The 25,861-nt window shown below is 41.8% G+C and overlaps 1 protein-coding gene and 1 long non-coding RNA gene across 3 annotated transcripts in view; both read left to right on the forward strand.

Annotated features, from left to right (window-relative positions):
* The window catches only part of gpam (glycerol-3-phosphate acyltransferase, mitochondrial), a 45,862-nt gene extending 35,099 nt beyond the window's left edge, over positions 1-10,763 (forward strand). For both annotated transcript variants that reach the window (XM_021565307.3, XM_036946572.2), the window contains exons 17-21: positions 1,165-1,242; positions 1,423-1,560; positions 5,922-6,111; positions 6,459-6,517; positions 6,748-10,763. In XM_021565307.3, the coding sequence (XP_021420982.1) occupies positions 1,165-1,242; positions 1,423-1,560; positions 5,922-6,111; positions 6,459-6,517; positions 6,748-6,864 (582 nt within the window). In that variant the 3' untranslated portion in view covers positions 6,865-10,763. The remainder of the gene's footprint in view (positions 1-1,164; positions 1,243-1,422; positions 1,561-5,921; positions 6,112-6,458; positions 6,518-6,747) is intronic.
* Positions 10,764-14,015: 3,252 nt separating this feature from the next.
* Positions 14,016-18,392, forward strand: LOC149976610 (uncharacterized). The gene is made up of 2 exons (XR_016487182.1): positions 14,016-14,137; positions 14,369-18,392. It is a non-coding gene; the product is annotated as an uncharacterized LOC149976610 (long non-coding RNA).
* The last annotated feature ends 7,469 nt before the right edge of the window (positions 18,393-25,861 follow it).

Genomic DNA, 25,861 nt, shown 5'->3' on the forward strand with positions numbered 1-25,861 from the left:
GTGCAACATAGGGCTGCACATATGGGCAAAACCCCCTTTTACTTTTTCCCAATGTCGGCACTAAAGTAATACTGCAAAACATGGCAAAGCTGAACTTTTTATCCTGAATGCAAAGTTTTATGTTTGGGTAAATCCAATAGAACACATTACTGAGTACCACTCTCCATATTTTCAAGCCTAGTGGTGGCTGCGTCACGTTATGGGTATGCTTGTAATCGAAAAGGTCTGGGGAGTTTTTCAGGACAAAAATGGAGCTAAGCACAGGCAAAATCCTGGAGGAAAACCTGGTTGTCTGCTTTCCATCAGGCACTGGGAGATGAATTCACCTTTCAGCAGGATAACAACCTAAAACAAGGCCGAATCTACACTATGGTTACTTAACCAAGAAGACCGTGAATGTTGCTGAGTTACTTTTGACTTCAATCTACTTAAATTGATGGCAAGACCTAAAAAAATGGTTGTCTAGCAATGATCAACAACCAATTTGACAGCGCTTGAAGAATTTTGAAAATAATGATTGGCAAATGTGGCACAATCTAGGTGTGAAAAGCGCATGAAGACTTAGCCAGAAAGACTCACAGCTGTAATTGCTGCCAAAGCTAGTAATACAACGTGTTCACTCAGGGGTGCGATTACTTATGTAAATGAGATTTCTGTATTTCATGTTCAATACATTTGCAAAAATGTCTAAAAACATGTTTTAAATTTGTCATTATAGGGTTTTGTGTGTAGTTTGGTGAGGGGAATAAGCATGTCTTAAGTCCATTTTGAAAATGGGCTGTAAACCACGAATACTTTAACTTTGAGCTGGATTGCTTGTCTTTGCCATTTATCTTCATTTTTGCTCATTAGCATATTTAGCTAGCAGTCTCTGGAAATTCTCTAGTAAAATGGGTTCAATGGGCTTTTTTTTCCTTAATTTCTAGCTCCCCTTGTGTACTAAGACGGTAATACTGTAAATCCCGGAATGAGGACGATATGAAAATCTGGATACACCCTAGTCACTAGAGCAGAAAGGGAAAATGTGCTATATTGGGGACCGTTAAGCAACATGTTCATCCAGGGTGAAAGCTGTATCAATGTGGGATCTACACTTTATTTACCTCAATATCTGTATTGTGTGTCTCTCTCTCGATAGTGACCTTTTGTCTCCTCCATCTCCAGCCCTGTCAGACCATCTATCAGGTGTTCCACGATGCTGTCAGCCGTTTGATCCAGTATGGAGTTCTGTATGTGGCTGAGGTGAGTTTTACATGACAAGGAATGCTGTCCGGCTGCAAAAATGCCAAAAACAAGGTCTTCAGGCTCAAATGAAATCTTGATTTGAAAATGCTTATATTTAACTGAATTTTCTAGCAAATGTTCTGAACCGTGTGTGCAAGCACGTTTTGTGTTATTGTGTGTGTCCGTGTATTCATCCAGGAGGACCAGGAGGAGCTGACCCCCAGCCCCACCGAGGAGCCATGGCCTAAGAAGTTCCCTGAGCCCCTGTCATGGAGGAGTGATGAGGAGGACGAGGACAGCGACTTTGCAGAGGAGCAGAGGGACCGCTACCTCAAAGTAAGTCAGCCACACTGACCTTTGGAAAACGATCACCACAGACAGTTGGCTTGGATGTCCAAAATGACACTTCTTTTTTTTCCTTCTTCTTCTTTCCCCCATCCTATGTAGTTCAATCTTAGGTAGTACAATAGATAAACGGGTAACTGACAAAATAAAGGATATACCAATATAAGTTTCTTATTAGGGTGTTGGACCACCATAAACTGCCAGAACAGCTTCAGTGCACCTTGGCATAAATTCTACCAGTACAGTGCCTTGCAAAAGTATTCGGCCCCCTTGAACTTTGCGACCTTTTGCCACATTTCAGGCTTCAAACATAAAGATATAAAACTGTATTTTTTTGTGAAGAATCAACAACAAGTGGGACACAATCATGAAGTGGAACGACATTTATTGGCTATTTCAAACTTTTTTAACAAATCAAAAACTGAAAAATTGGGCGTGCAAAATTATTCAGCCCCTTTACTTTCAGTGCAGCAAACTCTCTCCAGAAGTTCAGTGAGGATCTCTGAATGATCCAATGTTGACCTAAATGACTAATGATGATAAATACAATCCACCTGTGTGTAATCAAGTCTCCGTATAAATGCACCTGCACTGTGATAGTCTCAGAGGTCCGTTAAAAGCGCAGAGAGCATCATGAAGAACAAGGAACACACCAGGCAGGTCCGAGATACTGTTGTGAAGAAGTTTAAAGCCGGATTTGGATACAAAAAGATTTTCCAAGCTTTAAACATCCCAAGGAGCACTGTGCAAGCGATTAATATTGAAATGGAAGGAGTATCAGACCACTGCAAATCTACCAAGACCTGGCCGTCCCTCTAAACTTTCAGCTCATACAAGGAGAAGACTGATCAGAGATGCAGCCAAGAGGCCCATGATCACTCTGGATGAACTGCAGAGATCTACAGCTGAGGTGGGAGACTCTGTCCATAGGACAACAATCAGTCGTATATTGCACAAATCTGGCCTTTATGGAAGAGTGGCAAGAAGAAAGCCATTTCTTAAAGATATCCATAAAAAGTGTCGTTTAAAGTTTGCCACAAGCCACCTGGGAGACACGCCAAACATGTGGAAGAAGGTGCTCTGGTCAGATGAAACCAAAATTGAACTTTTTGGCAACAATGCAAAACGTTATGTTTGGCGTAAAAGCAACACAGCTCATCACCCTGACCACACCATCCCCACTGTCAAACATGGTGGTGGCAGCATCATGGTTTGGGCCTGCTTTTCTTCAGCAGGGACAGGGAAGATGGTTAAAATTGATGGGAAGATGGATGGAGCCAAATACAGGACCATTCTGGAAGAAAACCTGATGGAGTCTGCAAAAGAGCTGAGACTGGGACGGAGATTTGTCTTCCAACAAGACAATGATCCAAAACATAAAGCAAAATCTACAATGGAATGGTTCAAAAATAAACATATCCAGGTGTTAGAATGGCCAAGTCAAAGTCCAGACCTGAATCCAATTGAGAATCTGTGGAAAGAACTGAAAACTGCTGTTCACAAATGCTCTCCATCCAACCTCACTGAGCTCGAGCTGTTTTGCAAGGAGGAATGGGAAAAAATTTCAGTCTCTCGATGTGCAAAACTGATAGACATACCCCAAGCGACTTACAGCTGTAATCGCAGCAAAAGGTGGCGCTACAAAGTATTAACTTAAGGGGGCTGAATAATTTTGCACGCCCAATTTTTCAGTTTTTGATTTGTTAAAAAAGTTTGAAATATCCAATAAATGTCGTTCCACTTCATGATTGTGTCCCACTTGTTGTTGATTCTTCACAAAAAAATACAGTTTTATATCTTTATGTTTTGAAGCCTGAAATGTGGCAAAAGGTCGCAAAGTTCAAGGGGGCCGAATACTTTCGCAAGGCACTGTATCTGGAACTCTATTGGATGGATGCAACTCCTCTATTCTTCCAAGATAAAGTCCATCATTTGGTGTATTCTTGATGGTGGTGGAAAACGTAGTCTCAGGCACCGCTCCAGGATCTCATGTCTTCAATTGGGTCGCGATCTGGTGACAGACACACACAATAAAAATAATCTGTCCTTGTTTGCAACACTCCCTACGGAGTTCCAAATTGCTTATGGGAGCAACATCAGAACTTTTTGCCGGGAGCTTCATGAAATGGGTTTCCATGGCTGAGCACCCGCACACAAGCATAAGATCACCATGCGCAATGCCAAGCGTCGGCTAGAGTTGTGTAAAGCTCGCCGTCATTGGCCTCTGGAGCAGTAGAAACACGTTCTCTAATATTTGTTTGGCAAATACCAGGAGAACACTACCTGCCCCAATGTATAGTACCAACTGTAAAGTTTGGAGGAGGAATAATGGTCTGGGGCTGTTTTTTTTCATGGTTCGGGCCCCTTAGTTCCAGTGAAGGGAAATCTTGACTTTGCCCCGGTGCACAAAGCAAGGTCCATACAGAAATGATTTGTCAAGATCTGTGTGGAAGAACTTGACTGGCCTGCACAGAGCCCTGACCTCAACTCCATCGAATACCTCTAGGATGACTTGAAAGGCCGGCTGCGAGCCAGGCCTAATCGCCCAACATCAGTGCCCAACCTCACTAATGCTCTTGTGACTGAATGGATGCAGCATGTTCCAACATCTAGTAGAAAGCCTTCCCAGAAGAGTGGAGGCTGTTATAGCAGCAAAGTCAGACCAACTTCATATTAATGATTTTGGAATAAGATGTTCGATGAGCAGGTGTCCACATACTTATGTCCATGTGGTGTATGTGTTGCATTTTATATTTTTGTTATAGCATATTTTATTTTTACTGAGTTACAGTTCATATGAGGAAATTAGTCTAAAATGTAAAGAACTTCTTTCATAGTCATTTAGCAGACGCTCTTATCCAGAGCGACATACAGTACTTTTTTGGTATTGGTCCCCCGTGGGAATCGAACCACCAACCCTGCCGCTGCAAGCGCCATGCTCTACCAACTGAGCTACACAGGATCACTAGGCTTTAATATATGGATTTCACATGACTGGAAATGGATATGCATCTGTTGGTCACGGATACCTTAAAGAAAAATGTCCTTCAGGATCTCGTCACGGTATTTTTACGTGTTCAAATTGATATCGATAAAATGCAATTGTGTTCGTTGTCCGTAGCTTATACCTGCCCATACCATAATCCCACTGCCACCGTGGGGCACTCTGTTCACAACACTGACATAGGCAAACCGCTCGCCCACACGACACCATACACGTGGATTGTACATTAATCTGCTGCCGACAAAGTATCTGCCCAGTAGCTGCCGCAGTGCTAATATTTTATTTATTATTATTATATTTTTATATGTATTTTTACATGCAAAAATAAACATTTATGATGACTTTTCAGCCAGCTGAATAAGAAGTGATAAACAAATCTGAAGTTCAGTTCAATCAAAGCTACCGGAGAGATGTGCATTTTATCTGGGGCCAATGACCTTGAGGCTTCTTGGGTGGGGCAGTACTTATGTAACTCTATGGCAGCACCCAAGAGGGCTAAAGCTGCCAGGACCTCCCAGTATGTGCTGCAGTCGCACACTGTCCTTCACTCACCTGCCTGAAGCCCTTGAGCACGCTCCAATTCTGCACATTCTATCACGCACAACTGGAGAAAATTGAGGGCTAGCCCCTCTAACAGCACCAAAAGAGACTGAAATAGCTGAATACGGGAGTTGCTTTACTCAAAGAAAATGTAGCAAAGCGTCAATACAACTGGGAAGCGGCCACTTGCCCTGAATGACGCGTCGGCGCTGAGCTGTCGGCTCTCACTCACTCTATCTAGCTAATGTGTTTTTAGTTCCCACTTCTTCAGGTGGTAAATAGCCTAGGCCAATCAGGTGGTAAATAGCCTAGGCCAATGTGCACAAAAAAAGATGCAGGCAAATGAATCTCTAAAGAGCCAGAAAGAAATCGAATCCTTCTGGATCCTATTTTGACAAGTTACACATCAGTCATGCTTTCCCTGATCATGTTAGCTCAAATATTCAACTTCTTTCTTGTCTTACTACTAAATGGCACTGGAAAAAGTTAGTCTAGAGCCCTGACGATAATAGGAAGTAACTGCTGTATCGTTATCGAGCAAAATGTGTCAATTTATTGTGATATTACTTTTTATCCATATCGAATAGGATGCAGCCCTTTTCTTATTCTGCAATTATACCTTTACTTATACACCCTTACATTACAAACTCATACTACATACACCCTTACACACGCTGATATTGCCTACACCTTTATGTACCAGGTCCAGTGTTTGTGCTGCTGTTTTGTCCACAACAATCCTGAGCTGTGTCAAACTTTAAAAAAAATACATCTCTGACCAGTTGCTATGTGTGGTGTGTGTCCACAGGTGAGCCTGTCCCCCGAGCACCAGGAGTTCTTTGTCTTCCTGCAGCGTCTCCTCAGCCCCGTACTGGAGGCCTACAGCGGGGCGGCCATCTTTGTCCACAGCCTGAGCCAGCCCATGGCCGAGCCCGAGTACACGCAGCAGCTCTTCCGATACCTGCTCACACGCACTGAGAAGGGAGTGGCCGCCTACGGTACGAACCGTTGTTAGATATTTTTATTTTCTGTGCTGCGGCTTTTACTAGATAAAGACTTCGAGGAGCTCTGCAAATCGTAAACTGTAATGCTGCCCAATATCACCTTTTTTATTCTAATGTTCTGACCTGGGGCCATAAGTATGAAGCTTCTCAGAGTAGTAGTGCTGATCTAGGGTCAGCTCCCAACGTCCATGTACTCTAATTCATTGTCATCTAAAAGTCTAAACTGATCCCAAAATCGGCACTACTGAGACTACTACATACAGCCCCCGAGGTTGATCATCTTAGTCAGGACAAACAACCCCAAATAAGATTCTCTCTCCTCTTCTGTTCTCTTTTCTTAGGTGAAAGTGCGACACACTACCTCGTGAAGAACACCGTGAGAACGTTTAAGGAACTTGGGGTGAGAGCCCGCTAAATTCTAGCATGTAGCATCCATCCTCCCTCTCTGTTTTGATAGTTCTGAAGACTGTCTTCTGTTAGTCAACTTCTGAAAAGATCTATGCACAAAACTCAGTGGTGGCTCACTGCAGAACAAACTGCTGATATTCTAATCTAAATTCCAAAAAGCTTTTCAAATGTATTTTTTTGTAAAAGTCCATCTCTGGTGTTCTCTAATTTAAATGGCTGCAGGTCCTGAAGGAGAGGCGGGAGAACCATGTGTCATTGGTGGAGCTGAGCAGCACCTTCCTACCTCAGGCGAATCGGAACAAGCTCCTGCATTACATCCTGGGGTTCACCCTCCTGTGACCTACAACCTTCCCACCGAGCTCCACCCACCCTGTATCCCCTCCACAAGGGCTTTTACTGGCTAGTTCTAACCAATCAGAGGTGCTACTCTATGGAAAGCTTTACCAGGAAGTGCCTTTCGTGAAACCACTATTAGCCAGAAGAGACTTGAAATCAGTCTTCCTCCTCCAGTTGAGACCCTTCCACCTGTAGAACTGTGCAGCTAGATTGAAAGGAAAAAAAAAACAAAACAAAACTGTCCCTCATCTGACTCTATAATCGTTCTTCAGTGAAAGTCAGTTTTTAATTGGATTGGTCTTTTAACTATAGGAATACGGATTCATTAACTGTAGGAATACTTACTCATATTCGTTGGACTAATCATATTGTTTTTCTCTCAGTCCTGTAAATGAATGTCATCTTTACAAACACAAAAAAACAACGCCTTTGGTGTAAAAAAAAAATAAAAATAGAGGTTATGGGCATTTTTTTGCACCAGAATGCATGTAGAAAATTTGCTCATTGCTAGGCCCCTATCCATACGTTAAACTGAAACCACATATTAGAAACGGACATAATGAAGACTATTTAATAATAATAATAATAATAAAAAAAGCATGCAAGTCGAACTCACTATGTACAAGTGTTACTCATCTCAAGTTTAGTCCATGGGCAGATCTACAGTGAGCAGGCAGCCCATGGTTCTGTAGACCTCTAAAGACATTAACCTCGTGTGTTGTTATTTTTCTATGTTGAATGAACGAAAGGGCATTCTGGTGCAACCCACCACATGAAACGTGCCCTTTGTGCTACCTTGAAGATGGGCCACTCGCTTTGATGTCTGACAATCGGCAGACTCGTCGCGCTACCTTTTTTTTCTGACTGAATTGGCAACTGTGGCTCAGATTCCAAGGCACTTGCCGCTGTTAAAACATGAATTCCTGGTGTTAAAACCTAGTTGTATGATTTCCATAGCCATTTGGAACAGCAATGTAGCTAGATGTAAAACCCTAACAAAATGTTTTACATCTGCCGAAATGGAATTATAATTTCTCAATGTGTAACTAAAGCAGAGAGCTGAGATGAACAAATATTAATTGCTGCACAATATTTAAAAAAATATATTTAAAAAAAATACTCTTCCCGAGAGTCATGAAGCATTACGATACCTTGCAAAATCCAGCACTTCCTCTTCATGCACGAGAGTATGTAGTATAGTTTAGGTATTAAAACTGTAGTCCCACGGAGGTTACAGTACAGCCAAGTAGGTCATTGCAGTGCTGGCACCCTTTTTACAAAATGATTCAAATGTAATAACTGATTATAGTGTTGCTAAAACAACACGCGTTTGTATATTACTAAATGTACTTGGAAGCCTTAAATACCATACAAGGCTCTTGCAATGTATACTTTGACTTTGTCGTGAATCATTTTTGGGTACGGGGGGTGGGGGGGGATCCGATTTGTGCGTTTACCCAACATCTACATGAATGTTCAGCATCAGAGAACATAAACTTCCTCAAACCTGGCATACGAGTTACATAAGGCATAAGATCAGCATAGCAAGCCTCTTATTTTCCATGAACTTATCTATGGTCTCCCGCTTTATCTTCCTTGTAGTGGGTGGGATGGGAAACTACTCTGTCAATTTTACGTGTTCTTACTCGTAAAGAACGTACTGTAGATTCACTTTACTTAGGGCAACTTGGTTACTCACATGGTTGCCTCCACGCACAACTTCCAGACACGGTTCTGTCGTTAGCCTAGTCACAGGAGGACCTTTTTGGTTATGAACAGTAAATACCTGACGAATGTGTAATTCGGTTCATCAAACAAGCTAACTGGTCCTCCTGAAGATGGGAGGTATTGACTTGTGTGTGTGTGCCCTATAGCTAGCTTTGCACGCTGGAATAGGTTATTTTTAGTCACTTAGAGGAAAAGATCTGTCTCCCTTTTTTTCCTTTTTAGCCTCACGTAAAGCCGCAAAGCTTTAGCTAGTTAGGATAGAGGGACTATTGATGTACCAACTCCATTTCTCCTGGTTGTCTTTGGTATGGAGCGTGACCCTAATAATCCATCAGCTGCACGGCTTGTCCTTTTACAAGTGTGTTGAACCTTCTCGTTGTGGACTAGCCTCTCTGGCTGGGTAATGGGGCCCTGTTCTTAAGACTTTTAGAAATGCATCCCTCCTGTCTTTAACATCTCTGATCTGTGAAAGCAAGGTTTCTACTGTACTGTTACTCTGTCTGATCCATCCCTTGCCAAGGAAGGAAAGAAGGAATGATTCCTGTTCTAGATGTATATGAACAGGGCCCAACTTCCTGTCTGGTAATATTGAGTCTCTGAGGTGTTGGGGTCGTTCATGCCGATGTGCAGCACAAGCTAGTTTGAAAATGAAGGTTTGAGGTAATGGGAGCAGAGGGAAAGCCAATGAAAGTGTAAGGGATGGCTGTGATGACACAAGTGTTGAAAAAGATGAACTAGAGGGATGACAAAACAGAACGTCTCAAGACCAGTCTCGTTTACACTTGCTACCAATTTTTGATTTGAAGAAATATACTAATTTGGTGTTGTAGGGTGTTAAGGTGGAGAAATATGGGTTTGTGTATAATCCCTATTGTGGTATTTATTAATTTGGCAATCATGGTCTGCAAAGGCACGTTGATATGTAACGCATCAAAATGAGTTTCAATGCATTAAGCTTAGCTTGAGTCAATGTCAAATTGTAGCAGATTCAATTTCCTTGTATTTATAGTGTAAAACTGCTTAGATTAAACACTGGAACTCTGCGTTGGTGTCGGTTGTTTCAAAATGTTGGCGCTGAATCTGAATGCAACTCTGCATTATGATATGGACTGTCATTTTCCATTTGAATTGCACGTCTTTAGTATTCATTAGGACAGAGTTGACACCATTGAATAGCAGAGGCTCGCAAGGGGAGTTGAATGAGCACCGAGTATCAAATCCTCATTTTGAAACTTGGTGTTGCCAGGGTCTGGATGTTTCTTTTGGGAACCACACATGGGGAAATACACTTTTGTAGCAACTTGTTTTGCTAGGTGCCACACGGTACCTATTGAATGGGGACACCGGTGTGCAGTACACACTATAAGAACACAATCACAGCTAACGATCTACTCTCTTGGTACAGACTGTCGCTCCGAGAGCCCAGTATTTAAAGCAATAATAAACCCAGATTCTGTAAATTACTCAAACTCACCCCTGTGGCACGCCCGAGTCGAGACGAGGCTTTGTGCTTGTATCCGCTGGTCGCTATCAATTTCATAGGTACCTAAATGTGAACTCTATACTTAACCTGAGAAATGTAGACTAGTGTGTGTGTGAATACTTTATTTGAAGAGAATGATAGTAGTTTGAGTAGGAAACCAAGTTGGGTTTGTTACTTCTGTATCTTACCTCTCCCCCCCCCCCCCCCCACTAGTTGATGTGTTAATTGTAAGACTCTCGATCGATCAGCGCACAAACATGTTTAGTTTTGGCACATCTGGATGGTGGTTGAATCATGTCACTAATGTGGGCAACATGTTGATGCCAAAAGGATGCATACAAACAACGTTAACCTGTTGTAGACAATAAACCTTAACTGTATTCTTTGAGCATGATGCCTTTTAATACACTGTAGAGTTTTTTGTTTTGTTTTTTGGTGTATTTTGTGCATGTTAGCTGAGGCCCATGTAGCATGGCCACTAAAAGAACTCACCGTAAGAGTAGTAACTCGTTTAAAAAAAGAAAGTCATTCATTTTCTTACACGAACACAAGTTTACCATAGTCACCAGCTACTAAAAAACAAATGTCACTCTTTATGTTCCTGCTTCCATAGAACAAAAACAATATTCAAGCACAGTTGTCAGCACATTTTTTTTTGTTTTGTTTTTAAATAAATTAATGATTAACAATGCAGCTTTGTCTTGTCATTTTTGAAAGGAATGATGATCAATCACAAAAATTGTGGTGATACATTCATGCCTCTGCGTTTTGAAAAGAGAAATTGCCTTTTGTCCATGACATTTGTAATCAGTTTACATTACTGTGTGGGGAAAAGTCCCTTAATGAGATCCTTTTATGTGAGATGAAGACAATACTCAGACGCGCCAAACCTGTATTTTTATATGAGGGGAAGTCGCTTACATGACAATGTAACATTTGGATTTCTACAGAACTATATGACATTAACAGATGAGTAATAAACCCATTTTTCCATAAACATATCCTGATCAGAACCTCTCACTTCTGGATTTGTTCTATCACTCCTGGACTGTAATGCAGTACTCTTTGGACTCTGACTGTACTAGAAAGAATACAACCGTTTGAAAACTCAGCAAGGTTCCTCCTGACACGATCTCTCTAGAGGTTAGACCATGGAAACCATACACTTAGACAACTTCAACTTTTGTATCTGTCCTATTAGGGCGTCTGAGCACAGGCCATCTCCATAGACTGGTTGGTTGTTTGGCAACAAAACCGACACAGGGTTGGCTTACATCAGGGATGGGCAACGCCCAGTCCTCGGGGGGAGGCTCACCTTGAGAGAAACATTTTAAGTTATTCTACACATTTTTGCCATGGGGTGTAGAGAAATGTGTGCTTTTTTTTATGCTATCTGAATGAGTGAATCATTGGGGTCCCCACAGTTGGTATTTCGACCATGATTACTAGTTTAGATTTACCAATCTAAAATATATATATATTTTTAAAGGGCTTGCAGACATTGGGTAATTGAGTGACTGACATACAAAGTTTTTAAACTGCTGATGTGCAACCACATTTCGAAATTGCACCTTTGTACTCTACTTTTCAAACTCTCAACAGTAAATTATGACTAGACTCGGTTCCAAAATAGGAAATTAATCCGTGGACCTTCAGTACGGGAATCTTGAACCAAATATTGTATCATTTGTGGTCACTAGATGGTGATATAGTGTAACCTAAATGTTCCAGTCTGATTGAAACCAGCTGTGAATTACTGGGGCGGGAGGTATTACTGAGTCTCTGGGATAACTATCCATTGTCCTTTCAAGAGAAGGTCTCCATTACAGTGGAAGTCACGTTGGTGCATCCAATAGGGCTTCAGCAGCTGAGGCAGTTCCTCCTAACTGGGCCATCCCTTTTTGCACTGCTGCACTACCTGTCAGCAGATGGGGTCTCGTTGTTGCTCCTCTGCAATCTGCTGCAGTTTGGTCTCAGATGCAGGTAGACTGTCCCTTATTGCATTAATGGACACCTGTACCTCACCCTCTAGACATTGCTCCTCCTCTGATAATGGATGTTTAATTGGGGCCCTGGAGAGTGCATCTGCTATGATCAGTGCCTTCCCTGGCACATACACCATCTTGTAGGTGAACCTCAGTAATCTGAGGGGGAAGCGCAGAACTCTGGGAGGCAAGTCGTCCAGTGCTTTTGTCCCTAACGGAGCCAACAGTGGTTTGTGGTCTGCTGTAAACTGCAGGCCAATAAGGTATTGGCTGAGCCTTTCACATGCCCATGTGATAGCCAACACCTCCTTCTCCACTTGAGCATACCTTTGCTCTGTGTCGGATACATTTCGGGAGATGTATGCTATTGGACGCCACTCCATGTTGTCCTGCATCTGAGCGAGGACCGCCCCTAGCCCAAAGGAGGATGCATCTGTTGATACCTTTGACTTAGCTTGGGGACGGTACTGGGCCAGCACTCTGTGAGTCCAGGTCTCCATTGATTTTGTCAAACGCCACCTGTTGCATGTGTCCCCATGACCAGTCATTCTCTTTGGCTAGTAAGTATCTCAGGGGTTTGGTTGTATCTGAAAACTGTGGGAGGGACTTACCCACGTGGCCATGCCTAAGAAGGTCCTGACTTCAGCCACATTCTGGGGACTGGGGATATCTGTGATGGAGCTGATCTTCTCCGGGTCTGGCTCTATTCCAGCTGCACTGATTTTGCGTCCCAAGAACAAGACCTCTGACTGCAAAAGTGCTTTTTTTTTATTGAGTGTCAGGCCAGTCTCCCGGCGTCGGGTCAGAACTGCTGTGAGCCTTACCTCATGTTCTGCTCTGTCCCTTCCGCACACGAGCACATCGTCCGCGTGGACTATGACGCCACTCAGCCCATCCAACAGCTGGGACATGCGTCTTTGGAAATGCTCAGGACCGGAAGCGATTCCAAATGGCAAAACATTACAATGGTAACGGCCAAACGGTGTGTTAAACGTTGTGAGCGCCCTACTCTCTGATGACAGCGGCATCTGCCAGAAACCTGAGCGGGCATCCAGCTTTGTGAAGACTTGTGAGCCATCCAACTGAGCCAGTGACTGCTCCACTGATGGTAAGATTTGTCTCTCTCTGCAGAGTGCCTCATTCAAGGTAGTCATGTCCACACAGATCCTTATGTCCCCATTGGCTTTTGGGACCACTAGCTTTGTCCTGCACTCATTCGAGGTCATTTCCACACTGCCACGTAGGGCTGCACAATATGGGCAAACAATCTAGGCCTAATCTTATTGTTGAGATTTGATGTGATTTAGAGCAAAACACTTGGGTGAACTGCTGGAAATAGAATGACTTTTATTATTAGTATAATTCTATAGTATATAATGGGGGGCACTTTGAATCGTGTTTGGCATGACAATAAATTAAAATGCCAGGGAGGAGTTATTGTGACAGTTGGAATCAAAGTGTTTATGTGTTTCCTAGGGGACCCTGTAATCTTATGCTACATTCAATGTTTTATTTTCGCTACCTCATGTAGCTAACATTCGTGCTTCACATATTCCTCTTTGATTTAGAAGATACTGTAGCACAAAAAGCATGCAGATGTAGGTTTACACCATCACTGGTATTATCAGGTTGTATAGCTAGTTACGTTTGCTCAGACTCAGTACATTTATTAGCTAGATAACGATTAGCAGCTAACAATATTTAGGCCCAATTTACAACAAAAAAATACTAAATGTTTGAAGATGTAAAACAAACTATTTATGAAATTATAGAATGCTATTGGATTTATATTAATTAAGAAGCAAAGTGAAAATAGCATCGTTGTCATCAACATTGTTGCATGTGTTGCATTGACCATACACACACTCAACGCAAGTGTCTGCATTATTGACGGGGGCGGGGCGGGGCTAGGTCTGTGTGGAAACCAGTGCGGAGAGAGATGACTCAAGTAGCGAAGTAAACAATAAAAATAGGCTCTCTCCTCTCAATAATCTCTCTCCTCTTCTGTTCTCTTCTCTTAGGTGAAAGTGCGACACACTACCTCGTGAAGAACACCGTGAGAACGTTTAAGGAACTTGGGGTGAGAGCCCGCTAAATTCTAGCATGTAGCATCCATCCTCCCTCTCTGTTTTGATAGTTCTGAAGACTGTCTTCTGTTAGTCAACTTCTGAAAAGATCTATGCACAAAACTCAGTGGTGGCTCACTGCAGAACAAACTGCTGATATTCTAATCTAAATTCCAAAAAGCTTTTCAAATGTATTTTTTTTGTAAAAGTCCATCTGTGGTGTTCTCTAATTTAAATGGCTGCAGGTCCTGAAGGAGAGGCGGGAGAACCATGTGTCATTGGTGGAGCTGAGCAGCACCTTCCTACCTCAGGCGAATCGGAACAAGCTCCTGCATTACATCCTGGGGTTCACCCTCCTGTGACCTACAACCTTCCCACCGAGCTCCACCCACCCTGTATCCCCTCCACAAGGGCTTTTACTGGCTAGTTCTAACCAATCAGAGGTGCTACTCTATGGAAAGCTTTACCAGGAAGTGCCTTTCGTGAAACCACTATTAGCCAGAAGAGACTTGAAATCAGTCTTCCTCCTCCAGTTGAGACCCTTCCACCTGTAGAACTGTGCAGCTAGATTGAAAGGAAAAAAAAACAAAACAAAACTGTCCCTCATCTGACTCTATAATCGTTCTTCAGTGAAAGTCAGTTTTTAATTGGATTGGTCTTTTAACTATAGGAATACGGATTCATTAACTGTAGGAATACTTACTCATATTCGTTGGACTAATCATATTGTTTTTCTCTCAGTCCTGTAAATGAATGTCATCTTTACAAACACAAAAAAACAACGCCTTTGGTGTAAAATAAAAATAAAAATAGAGGTTATGGGCATTTTTTTGCACCAGAATGCATGTAGAAAATTTGCTCATTGCTAGGCCCCTATCCATACGTTAAACTGAAACCACATATTAGAAACGGACATAATGAAGACTATTTAATAATAATAATAATAATAATAAAAAAGCATGCAAGTCGAACTCACTATGTACAAGTGTTACTCATCTCAAGTTTAGTCCATGGGCAGATCTACAGTGAGCAGGCAGCCCATGGTTCTGTAGACCTCTAAAGACATTAACCTCGTGTGTTGTTATTTTTCTATGTTGTATGAACGAAAGGGCATTCTGGTGCAACCCACCACATGAAACGTGCCCTTTGTGCTACCTTGAAGATGGGCCACTCGCTTTGATGTCTGACAATCGGCAGACTCGTCGCGCTACCTTTTTTTTCTGACTGAATTGGCAACTGTGGCTCAGATTCCAAGGCACTTGCCGCTGTTAAAACATGAATTCCTGGTGTTAAAACCTAGTTGTATGATTTCCATAGCCATTTGGAACAGCAATGTAGCTAGATGTAAAACCCTAACAAAATGTTTTACATCTGCCGAAATGGAATTATAATTTCTCAATGTGTAACTAAAGCAGAGAGCTGAGATGAACAAATATTAATTGCTGCACAATATTTAAAAAAATATATTTAAAAAAAATACTCTTCCCGAGAGTCATGAAGCATTACGATACCTTGCAAAATCCAGCACTTCCTCTTCATGCACGAGAGTATGTAGTATAGTTTAGGTATTAAAACTGTAGTCCCGTGGAGGTTACAGTACAGCCAAGTAGGTCATTGCAGTGCTGGCACCCTTTTTACAAAATGATTCAAATGTAATAACTGATTATAGTGTTGCTAAAACAACACGCGTTTGTATATTACTAAATGTACTTGGAAGCCTTAAATACCATACAAGGCTCTTGCAATGTATACTTTGACTTTGTCGTGAATCATTTTTGGGTACGGGGGGGTCCGATTTGTGCGTTTACCCAACATCTACATGAATGTTCAGCATCAGAGAACATAAACTTCCTCAAACCTGGCATACGAGTTACATAAGGCATAAGATCAGCATAGCAAGCCTCTTATTTTCCATGAACTTATCTATGGTCTCCCGCTTTATCTTCCTTGTAGTGGGTGGGATGGGAAACTACTCTGTCAATTTTACGTGTTCTTACTCGTAAAGAACGTACTGTAGATTCACTTTACTTAGGGCAACTTGGTTACTCACATGGTTGCCTCCACGCACAACTTCCAGACACGGTTCTGTCGTTAGCATAGTCACAGGAGGACCTTTTTGGTTATGAACAGTAAATACCTGACGAATGTGTAATTCGGTTCATCAAACAAGCTAACTGGTCCTCCTGAAGCTAGCAAGTTAGATGGGAGGCATTGACTTGTGTGTGTGCCCTATAGCTAGCTTTGCACGCTGGAATAGGTTATTTTTAGTCACTTAGAGGAAAAGATCTGTCTCCCTTTTTTTGCTTTTTAGCCTCACGTAAAGCCGCAAAGCTTTAGCTAGTTAGGATAGAGGGACTATTGATGTACCAACTCCATTTCTCCTGGTTGTCTTTGGTATGGAGCGTGACCCTAATAATCCATCAGCTGCACGGCTTGTCCTTTTACAAGTGTGTTGAACCTTCTCGTTGTGGACTAGCCTCTCTGGCTGGGTAATGGGGCCCTGTTCTTAAGACTTTTAGAAATGCATCCCTCCTGTCTTTAACATCTCTGATCTGTGAAAGCAAGGTTTCTACTGTACTGTTACTCTGTCTGATCCATCCCTTGCCAAGGAAGGAAAGAAGGAATGATTCCTGTTCTAGATGTATATGAACAGGGCCCAACTTCCTGTCTGGTAATATTGAGTCTCTGAGGTGTTGGGGTCGTTCATGCCGATGTGCAGCACAAGCTAGTTTGAAAATGAAGGTTTGAGGTAATGGGAGCAGAGGGAAAGCCAATGAAAGTGTAAGGGATGGCTGTGATGACACAAGTGTTGAAAAAGATGAACTAGAGGGATGACAAAACAGAACGTCTCAAGACCAGTCTCGTTTACACTTGCTACCAATTTTTGATTTGAAGAAATATACTAATTTGGTGTTGTAGGGTGTTAAGGTGGAGAAATATGGGTTTGTGTATAATCCCTATTGTGGTATTATTTATTAATTTGGCAATCATGGTCTGCAAAGGCACGTTGATATGTAACGCATCAAAATGAGTTTCAATGCATTAAGCTTAGCTTGAGTCAATGTCAAATTGTAGCAGATTCCATTTCCCTGTATTTATAGTGTAAAACTGCTTAGATTAAACACTGGAACTCTGCGTTGGTGTCGGTTGTTTCAAAATGTTGGCGCTGAATCTGAATGCAACTCTGCATTATGATATGGACTGTCATTTTCCATTTGAATTGCACGTCTTTAGTATTCATTAGGACAGAGTTGACACCATTGAATAGCAGAGGCTCGCAAGGGGAGTTGAATGAGCACCGAGTATCAAATCCTCATTTTGAAACTTGGTGTTGCCAGGGCCTGGATGTTTCTTTTGGGAACCACACATGGGGAAATACACTTTGGTTGCAACTTGTTTTGCTAGGTGCCACACGGTACCTATTGAATGGGGACACCGGTGTGCAGTACACACTATAAGAACACAATCACAGCTAACGATCTACTCTCTTGGTACAGACTGTCGCTCCGAGAGCCCAGTATTTAAAGCAATAATAAACCCAGATTCTGTAAATTACTCAAACTCACCCCTGTGGCACGCCCGAGTCGAGACGAGGCTTTGTGCTTGTATCCGCTGGTCGCCATCAATTTCATAGGTACCTAAATGTGAACTCTATACTTAACCTGAGAAATGTAGACTAGTGTGTGTGTGAATACTTTATTTGAAGAGAATGATAGTAGTTTGAGTAGGAAACCAAGTTGGGTTTGTTACTTCTGTATCTTACCTCTCCCCCCCCCCCCCCCCCCCACTAGTTGATGTGTTAATTGTAAGACTCTCGATCGATCAGCGCACAAACATGTTTAGTTTTGGCACATCTGGATGGTGGTTGAATCATGTCACTAATGTGGGCAACATGTTGATGCCAAAAGGATGCATACAAACAACGTTAACCTGTTGTAGACAATAAACCTTAACTGTATTCTTTGAGCATGATGCCTTTTAATACACTGTAGAGTTTTTTGTTTTGTTTTTTGGTGTATTTTGTGCATGTTAGCTGAGGCCCATGTAGCATGGCCACTAAAAGAACTCACCGTAAGAGTAGTAACTCGTTTAAAAAAAGAAAGTCATTCATTTTCTTACACGAACACAAGTTTACCATAGTCACCAGCTACTAAAAAACAAATGTCACTCTTTATGTTCCTGCTTCCATAGAACAAAAACAATATTCAAGCACAGTTGTCAGCACATTTTTTTTTGTTTTGTTTTTAAATAAATTAATGATTAACAATGCAGCTTTGTCTTGTCATTTTTGAAAGGAATGATGATCAATCACAAAAATTGTGGTGATACATTCATGCCTCTGCGTTTTGAAAAGAGAAATTGCCTTTTGTCCATGACATTTGTAATCAGTTTACATTACTGTGTGGGGAAAAGTCCCTTAATGAGATCCTTTTATGTGAGATGAAGACAATACTCAGACGCGCCAAACCTGTATTTTTATATGAGGGGAAGTCGCTTACATGACAATGTAACATTTGGATTTCTACAGAACTATATGACATTAACAGATGAGTAATAAACCAATTTTTCCATAAACATATCCTGATCAGAACCTCTCACTTCTGGATTTGTTCTATCACTCCTGGACTGTAATGCAGTACTCTTTGGACTCCGACTGTACTAGAAAGAATACAACAGTTTCAAAACTCAGCAAGGTTCCTCCTGACACGATCTCTCTAGAGGTTAGACCATGGAAACCATACACTTAGACAACTTCAACTTTTGTATCTGTCCTATTAGGGCATCTGAGCACAGGCCATCGCCATAGACTGGTTGGTTGTTTGGCAACAAAACCGACACAGTGTTGGCTTACATCAGGGATGGGAAACGCCCAGTCCTCGGGGGGAGGCTCACCTTGAGAGAAACATTTTAAGTTATTCTACACATTTTTGCCATGGGGTGTAGAGAAATGTGTGCTTTTTTTTATGCTATCTGAATGAGTGAATCATTGGGGTCCCCACAGTTGGTATTTCGACCATGATTACTAGTTTAGATTTACCAATCTAAAATATATATATATATATTTTTAAAGGGCTTGCAGACATTGGGTAATTGAGTGACTGACATACAACGTTTTTAAACTGCTGATGTGCAACCACATTTCGAAATTGCACCTTTGTACTCTACTTTTCAAACTCTCAACAGTAAATTATGACTAGACTCGGTTCCAAAATAGGAAATTAATCCGTGGACCTTCAGTACGGAAATCTTGAACCAAATATTGTATCATTTGTGGTCACTAGATGGTGATATAGTTTAACCTAAATGTTCCAGTCTGATTGAAACCAGCTGTGAATTACTGGGGCGGGAGGTATTACTGAGTCTCTGGGATAACTATCCATTGTCCTTTCAAGAGAAGGTCTCCATTACAGTGGAAGTCACGTTGGTGCATCCAATAGGGCTTCAGCAGCTGAGGCAGTTCCTCCTAACTGGGCCATCCCTTTTTGCACTGCTGCACTATCTGTCAGCAGATGGGGTCTCGTTGTTGCTCCTCTGCAAAAACAGCCCCAAAGCATGATGTTTCCACCCCCATGCTTCACAGTAGGTATGGTGTTCTTTGGATGCAACTCGCCATTCTTTGTCCTCCAAACACGACGAGTTGAGTTTTTACTAAAAAGTTATATTTTGGTTTCATCTGACCATATGACATTCTCCCAATCTTCTTCTGGATCATCCAAATGCTCTCTAGCAAACTTCAGACGGGCCTGGACATGTACTGGCTTAAGCAGGGGGACACGTTTGGCACTGCAGGATTTGAGTCCCTGGCAGCGTAGTGTGTTACTGATGGTAGGCTTTGTTACTTTGGTCCCAGCTCTCTGCAGGTCATTCACTAGGTCCCCCTGTGTGGTTCTGGGATTTTTGCTCACCGTTCTTGTGATCATTTTGACCCCCCTCAGTCTTCCCAGCCTGGTGCAGGTCTACAATTTTGTTTCTGGTGTCCTTTGACAGCTCTTTGGTCTTGGCCATAGTGGAGTTTGGAGTGTGACTGTTTGAGGTTGTGGACAGGTGTATTTTATACTGATAACAAGTTCAAACAGGTGCCATTTATACAGGTAACGAGTGGAGGACAGAGGAGCCTCTTAAAGAAGAAGTTACAGGTCTGTGAGAGCCAGAATTATTGCTTGTTTGTAGGTGACCAAATACTTATTTTCCACCATAATTTGCAAATAAATTCATTAAAAATCCTACAATGTGATTTTCTGGATTTTGTTTCTCATTTTGTCTGTCATAGTTGAAGTGTACCTATCATGAAAATTACAGGCCTCTCATCTTTTTAAGTGGGAGAACTTGCACAATTGGTGGCTGACTAAATAATTTTTTGCCCCACTGTAGCTGTATGCTGGGACACAGGCGGATGCTATCCCGTCTGTGCATTCAACTTCCTCATCAAGATCATTGGCGAGCAGGAGAGCTTCAAATGTCCATATTCGACCAGTACCAACAAAACTGGGAAGTAGTAATGTTGGTTGCTTTATTTATCCAGTCCAATTACAAACTAAGCCAAACTACCTTACTTATTCAATTTGCTAGTTAGGCCTAGGTTGTTATCTCACAAGCTTAATCACCTGAGCTTGAATTGGCATGGCCTCCTCTGCATTGGGTTGTTTCACAGCTAATATGAACATTTGGCAATGTTTCTGTAAGCAAGCCGCTATGATATTGCATTGACCGAATGCATTTCATACCCTGTAAGTCAGATGTTATGGTTTTCTATATGTGCCTCAAGATCTGACATATTTTGGCTCTTTATTTTTTTAGATCCTGAACAACTGTCAAGAACCAGAAACGGATGTGCCCGTACCAGCGCCACCAGTTGAGAATTAGTTTGTTGCAGATGGATCATTGACACTGAAGAACCACAGAACACAGTGTAACCTGAGGCTATTTCACAATGAGCTTTGGTTCTATTTGAAATCATTTGACATGCGGCTCACACCTGAGAACACGAGATAACGTGTAGCAGCTTAAAAACGACTAACCCTGCTTTCTATTGCAGGTATCCAGGAATGTCCTCGAATGGTTTGTGTTGGAACACACAGATTATGTCCTACATCGCCATGCCAAGATCTGTTATGGAACCCTCAAGAGGAAATAATAGAGGATATGCTATGTGATGAAGATTACAAAAGTCACTACATGTACCGGTATATTGTATGTAGCCACACCTGAGGATGTTGTATTTTTTTGCTGTATCGTTATGTAGAGGTTGAGTAGAGCAAAGGTTGGAGAAGTTGATTTTGAGCAGTTCTAGGTTTCGGGATTCTATATTATGACATTACATTTTTAACTATTTGTTGACTGGGGTGTCTGGATACCCTTCACACCATATCTCACATTCTTCCTGACTATGCCTCCTGCCTGTGTATTATTGCTTCTGCCGCCCACCACCAGTCGGAAGTGTCACCTGCGTGGTGTGTTTTGTTATACTGCACATAATCAAACTAGTTTTTATTCAACCTTGACATTGAGTGGTTTGCCGTTGTTTTTCATTTGTGAGTTGTCTGCTTATAGTCAAAGACTATCTACAGTACCAGTCAAAAGTTGGACACACCCACTGTTACGAGAATTATGTTCTCAATGTTCATAACCCAATTCAATTATACTACTCAGTCTGCGACCTAGAATTTGTAAGTTACTGGTCGAATGAAACAGACCGAGGCCCAGCTAAAATAGTCAAAAAGGTTTATTCACGGGAACGTTCTGGCGCGCACAGTACAAAGACCTTCATTTTATAGTGACACACATACTTCCACACAAAACATTAGGTATCCGACGCCCACACTGTCCTGCTACCCAGCCGACAGAGATTAGGGGAGTCCATGAGAATTACTTCTTCCCGCCCTCCCCCAAGATAAGGGGAGACCCTGGGAAGTTCTCAGTGCCCCAGCCAAGGTCGGCCCCGAATCTTGCTCAGACAGTCTGTTATCAAGATACTAGACATATTGTCACCAAAACATTCATTCTGACTAAGAACTACACTCCCAGATATATAATTCTACTGACTACAACCACACACAGCATTCAAATAATCTAATGATTCTAATCAATTTCATACAATCATATGATTTCAGAGTTATGGTTTCAGAGTGTAATATTCTAATCATTTAGTAAAACATATCCCATTAACACCTACTCATTCAAGGGTTTTTGTTAGTTTTTTTCTTTTTTCTACATTGTAGAATAATATTGAAGACATCAAAACTATGAAATGACACAAATGGAATCATGTAGTAACCAAAAATAAAGTGTTAAACAAAACAAAATATATTTTAGATTCTTCAAAGTAGCCACCCTTTGCCTTGGACAGCTTTGCACACAATTGGCTTTCTCTCAACCAGCTTCACCTGGAATGCTTTTCCAACAATCTTGAAGGAGTTCCCACAAATGCTAAGCACTTGTTGGCTGCTTTTCCTTCACTCTGCGGTCCAACTAATCCCAAACCATCTCAAATAGGTTGAGGTCGGGTGATTGTGCAGGCCAGGTCATGTGATGCAGCACTCTATCAGCCTCCTCCTTGGTCGAATAGCCCTTACACAGCCTGGAGGTTTGATGGGTCATTGTCCTGCTGAAAACAAATAATAGTCCCACTAAGCACAAGGGGGCTTAGTCCCACTAAGCACATAGGATGGCGTATCGCTGCAGAATGCTGTGGTAGCAATGCTGGTTAAGTGCGCCTTGAATTCTAAATAAATCACAGACAATGTCACCAGCAAAGCACCATCACACCTCCTCCTCGTCCATGCATCACGGTGGGAACCACACATGTGGAGATCATCCGTTCACCTACTCTGTGTCACTAAGACACCACGGGTGGAACCAAGAATCTTACATTTGGGCTCATCAGACCAAAGGACAGATTTCCACCGGTTTAATGTCCTTTGCTTGTGTTTTTTGACCCAAGCAAGTCTCTTCTTCTAATTGGTGTCCTTTAGTAGTGGTTTCTTTGCAGCAATTCCACCACGAAGGCCGAATTCACGCAGTCTCCTCTGAACAGTTAATGTTGCGATGTCTGTTACTTGAACTCTGAAGCATTGATTTGGGCTGCAATTTCTCAGGCTGGAAACTCTAATTAACTTATCCTCTGCAGCAGGGGTAACTCTGGGTCTTCCTTTGTTATTGGCGGTCCTCATGAGAGCCAGTTTTATCATAGCGCTTGATGGTTTTTGCGACTGCACTTGAAAAAACATTAAAAGTTCTTAATTTTCCTGATTGACTGACCTTCATGTCTTAAAGTAATGATTGACTGTCATTTCTCTCTTACTTGAGCTGCTCTTGCAATAATATGGACTTAGCCTTTTACCAAATAGGGCTAACGTCTGTATAACCACCCATACCTTGTCACTCCTACACAACTGATTGGCTCAAATGCATTCATTTGTGGAATTTCTTTCCTTCGTAACTTTTAACAAGGCACACCTGTTAATTGAAATGCATTCCAGGTGACTACCTCATGAAGCTGGTTGAGAGAGTGCAACACTGTCACCAAGGCAAAGGGTGGCTCCTTTGAAGAATCTCAAATATAAAATATATTTTGATTTGATTAACAGTTGTTTTAGGTTTCTACATTATTCCATATGTGTTATTTCATAGTTTTGATTTCTTCACTATTATTCTACAATGTTGAAAATCGTAAAAAATAAAGAAAAACCCTTGAATGAGTAGTTGTGTCCAAACTTTTGACTGGTACTGTATATATTGACAAGATACTGGACTGACAATGGAAATAAATGTCCGCAAAGGCAGAAGGCAGGCGGGATCAGGCGGGACCATTCTAGCCAACGAGAGGGCAGATACGCTTGTGAACGACAGGCACAACTCCGATATAAAATATTTGTTCTCGAAGTTGCTGGAATGCCACGTGCATCCACTAATACTGTATCAATACATTGGAAACAACCTAAACATTCCAAAACGTATTTTCGGTTCAATAAGCCTCGTGGCTAATTAGCAATGACATTTTATGTCGACCAAATTCGACACTCATTGACCTGCATACAAAACCGCCTGGAAGACTTCAGTTTTAACATTATATAGTATTATATAATATAGTAATATGAAATGTAAAGGAGCATTAATATTTACATTGCAACTTGCTTATGAACATGGACTTGGGGTGGTCCATGTTCCTGCCAGTAGCGCATGTATGCTATTGCCAGCACAATATGAGTATTGTGAATGAATTGGTTCACCAAGCACGCAAGTTATTCATTATTCTGTCCTAGATGTGTCACAGTTTTTGTTTCTTTATTGATACTCACTTTTCCATCCTTCTCTCTAGCCCCCCATCAGCTGTGAGCAGAAGGGGAGTGCAAATATGAAGCAGGAGGACCCAGAGCCCACACCGTTTAGAGAGGAACAGGTCTCTGAAACCTCAGTGTTCTTATTCACGCCTTCCAGCGTGAAAAGTGAATCTGATAATGATCAGGACCCATCTTATGCTTCACATCTTTACCAAACCCAAAGTGAAGAAAACCCAGAGAGTGACGTCTACCCAACAACACAAGTGCAGAGATCAAAACAGAAGTTGATGGAGAGGACTACAGAGTATAGGAACCAACCGGTGACTCTCAGCCCCTCTGCAGTGAACCCAAACTGTTCTGCAGTAAAGAGTGAAAACGGGGATTGTGTTGATGGGGAGGCAAGTCGAGGACTTATCTCAAAACTAAAGCCACTCGAATCAACTCAGGCAAAGAAAGAACAAAGCTTCTAAATGTCTACCAATGGCAGGAAAACCAGTGAGCTGAAAGTGCCATTAGGATCTAACACACGGGAGAGACCCTACGTGTTATGTTTGCCAAAAAGGCTTTTGGGCAGCATACACTTTACAAGCAAATGGAATTATTCACACAGAGGGGAAATTGTTTCAATGCGAAGACTGTGTGAAATGTTTCAGCAGTAAGGGAAAACTGAAGAAACATGTTAAGATTCACACTGGGGAGGTGAGATACAAATCAGAGAGAAAATATACCTGTCCTGTATGCAGAAAAGGCATAAGCACAGCATTCGGGTTTAAAAATACATCAGAGAATTCACACAAGGGAGAAATCATTTCAGTGCCTGTTGTGTGGAAATGTTACCCATCAGCAAATTATCTTTAAAACAACACCAGCACACTCAAACATTGAGAGAAGACATTTCGGTGCAATGATTGCGGCAAGCACTACTGCTGCAAAAGCGCCCTGAACATGCATTTAAGGATACACACGGGACAAACATTTTATTGCGCAGAATGTGGCAAATAAAGTGCATTCAAAAAGTATTCAGACCCTTTGACTTTTTCCACATTTTGTTACGTTTCAGCCTTATTCTAAAAATGTATTGTTTTTTTTCTTCATCAATCTACACACAATAACCCATAATGACAAAGGAATAACTGTTGTTTTTTTTTTGCACATTTATAAAAATAAACTATCACTTTTACAGAAGTATTCAGGCCCTTTACTCAGTACATTGTTGAAGCACCTTTGGCAACGATTACAGCCTCGATTCTTCTTTGGTATGACATGTCAAGCTAGGCACACCTGTATTTGGGGAGTTTCTCCCATTCTTCTCTGCAGATCCTCACAAGCTCTTTCACGTTGGATGGAGAGTGTCGCTGCACAGATATTTTCAGGTCTCTCAAGAGATGTTCGATCGGGTTCAAGTCCGGGCTCTGGCTGGGTCACTCAAGGACATTCATGTCATGAAGCCACTCCTGC

This window comes from Oncorhynchus mykiss, chromosome 16 (genome assembly GCF_057628025.1).
Source record: "Oncorhynchus mykiss isolate SJ-2025 chromosome 16, ASM5762802v1, whole genome shotgun sequence".
Taxonomy (NCBI): domain Eukaryota; kingdom Metazoa; phylum Chordata; class Actinopteri; order Salmoniformes; family Salmonidae; genus Oncorhynchus; species Oncorhynchus mykiss.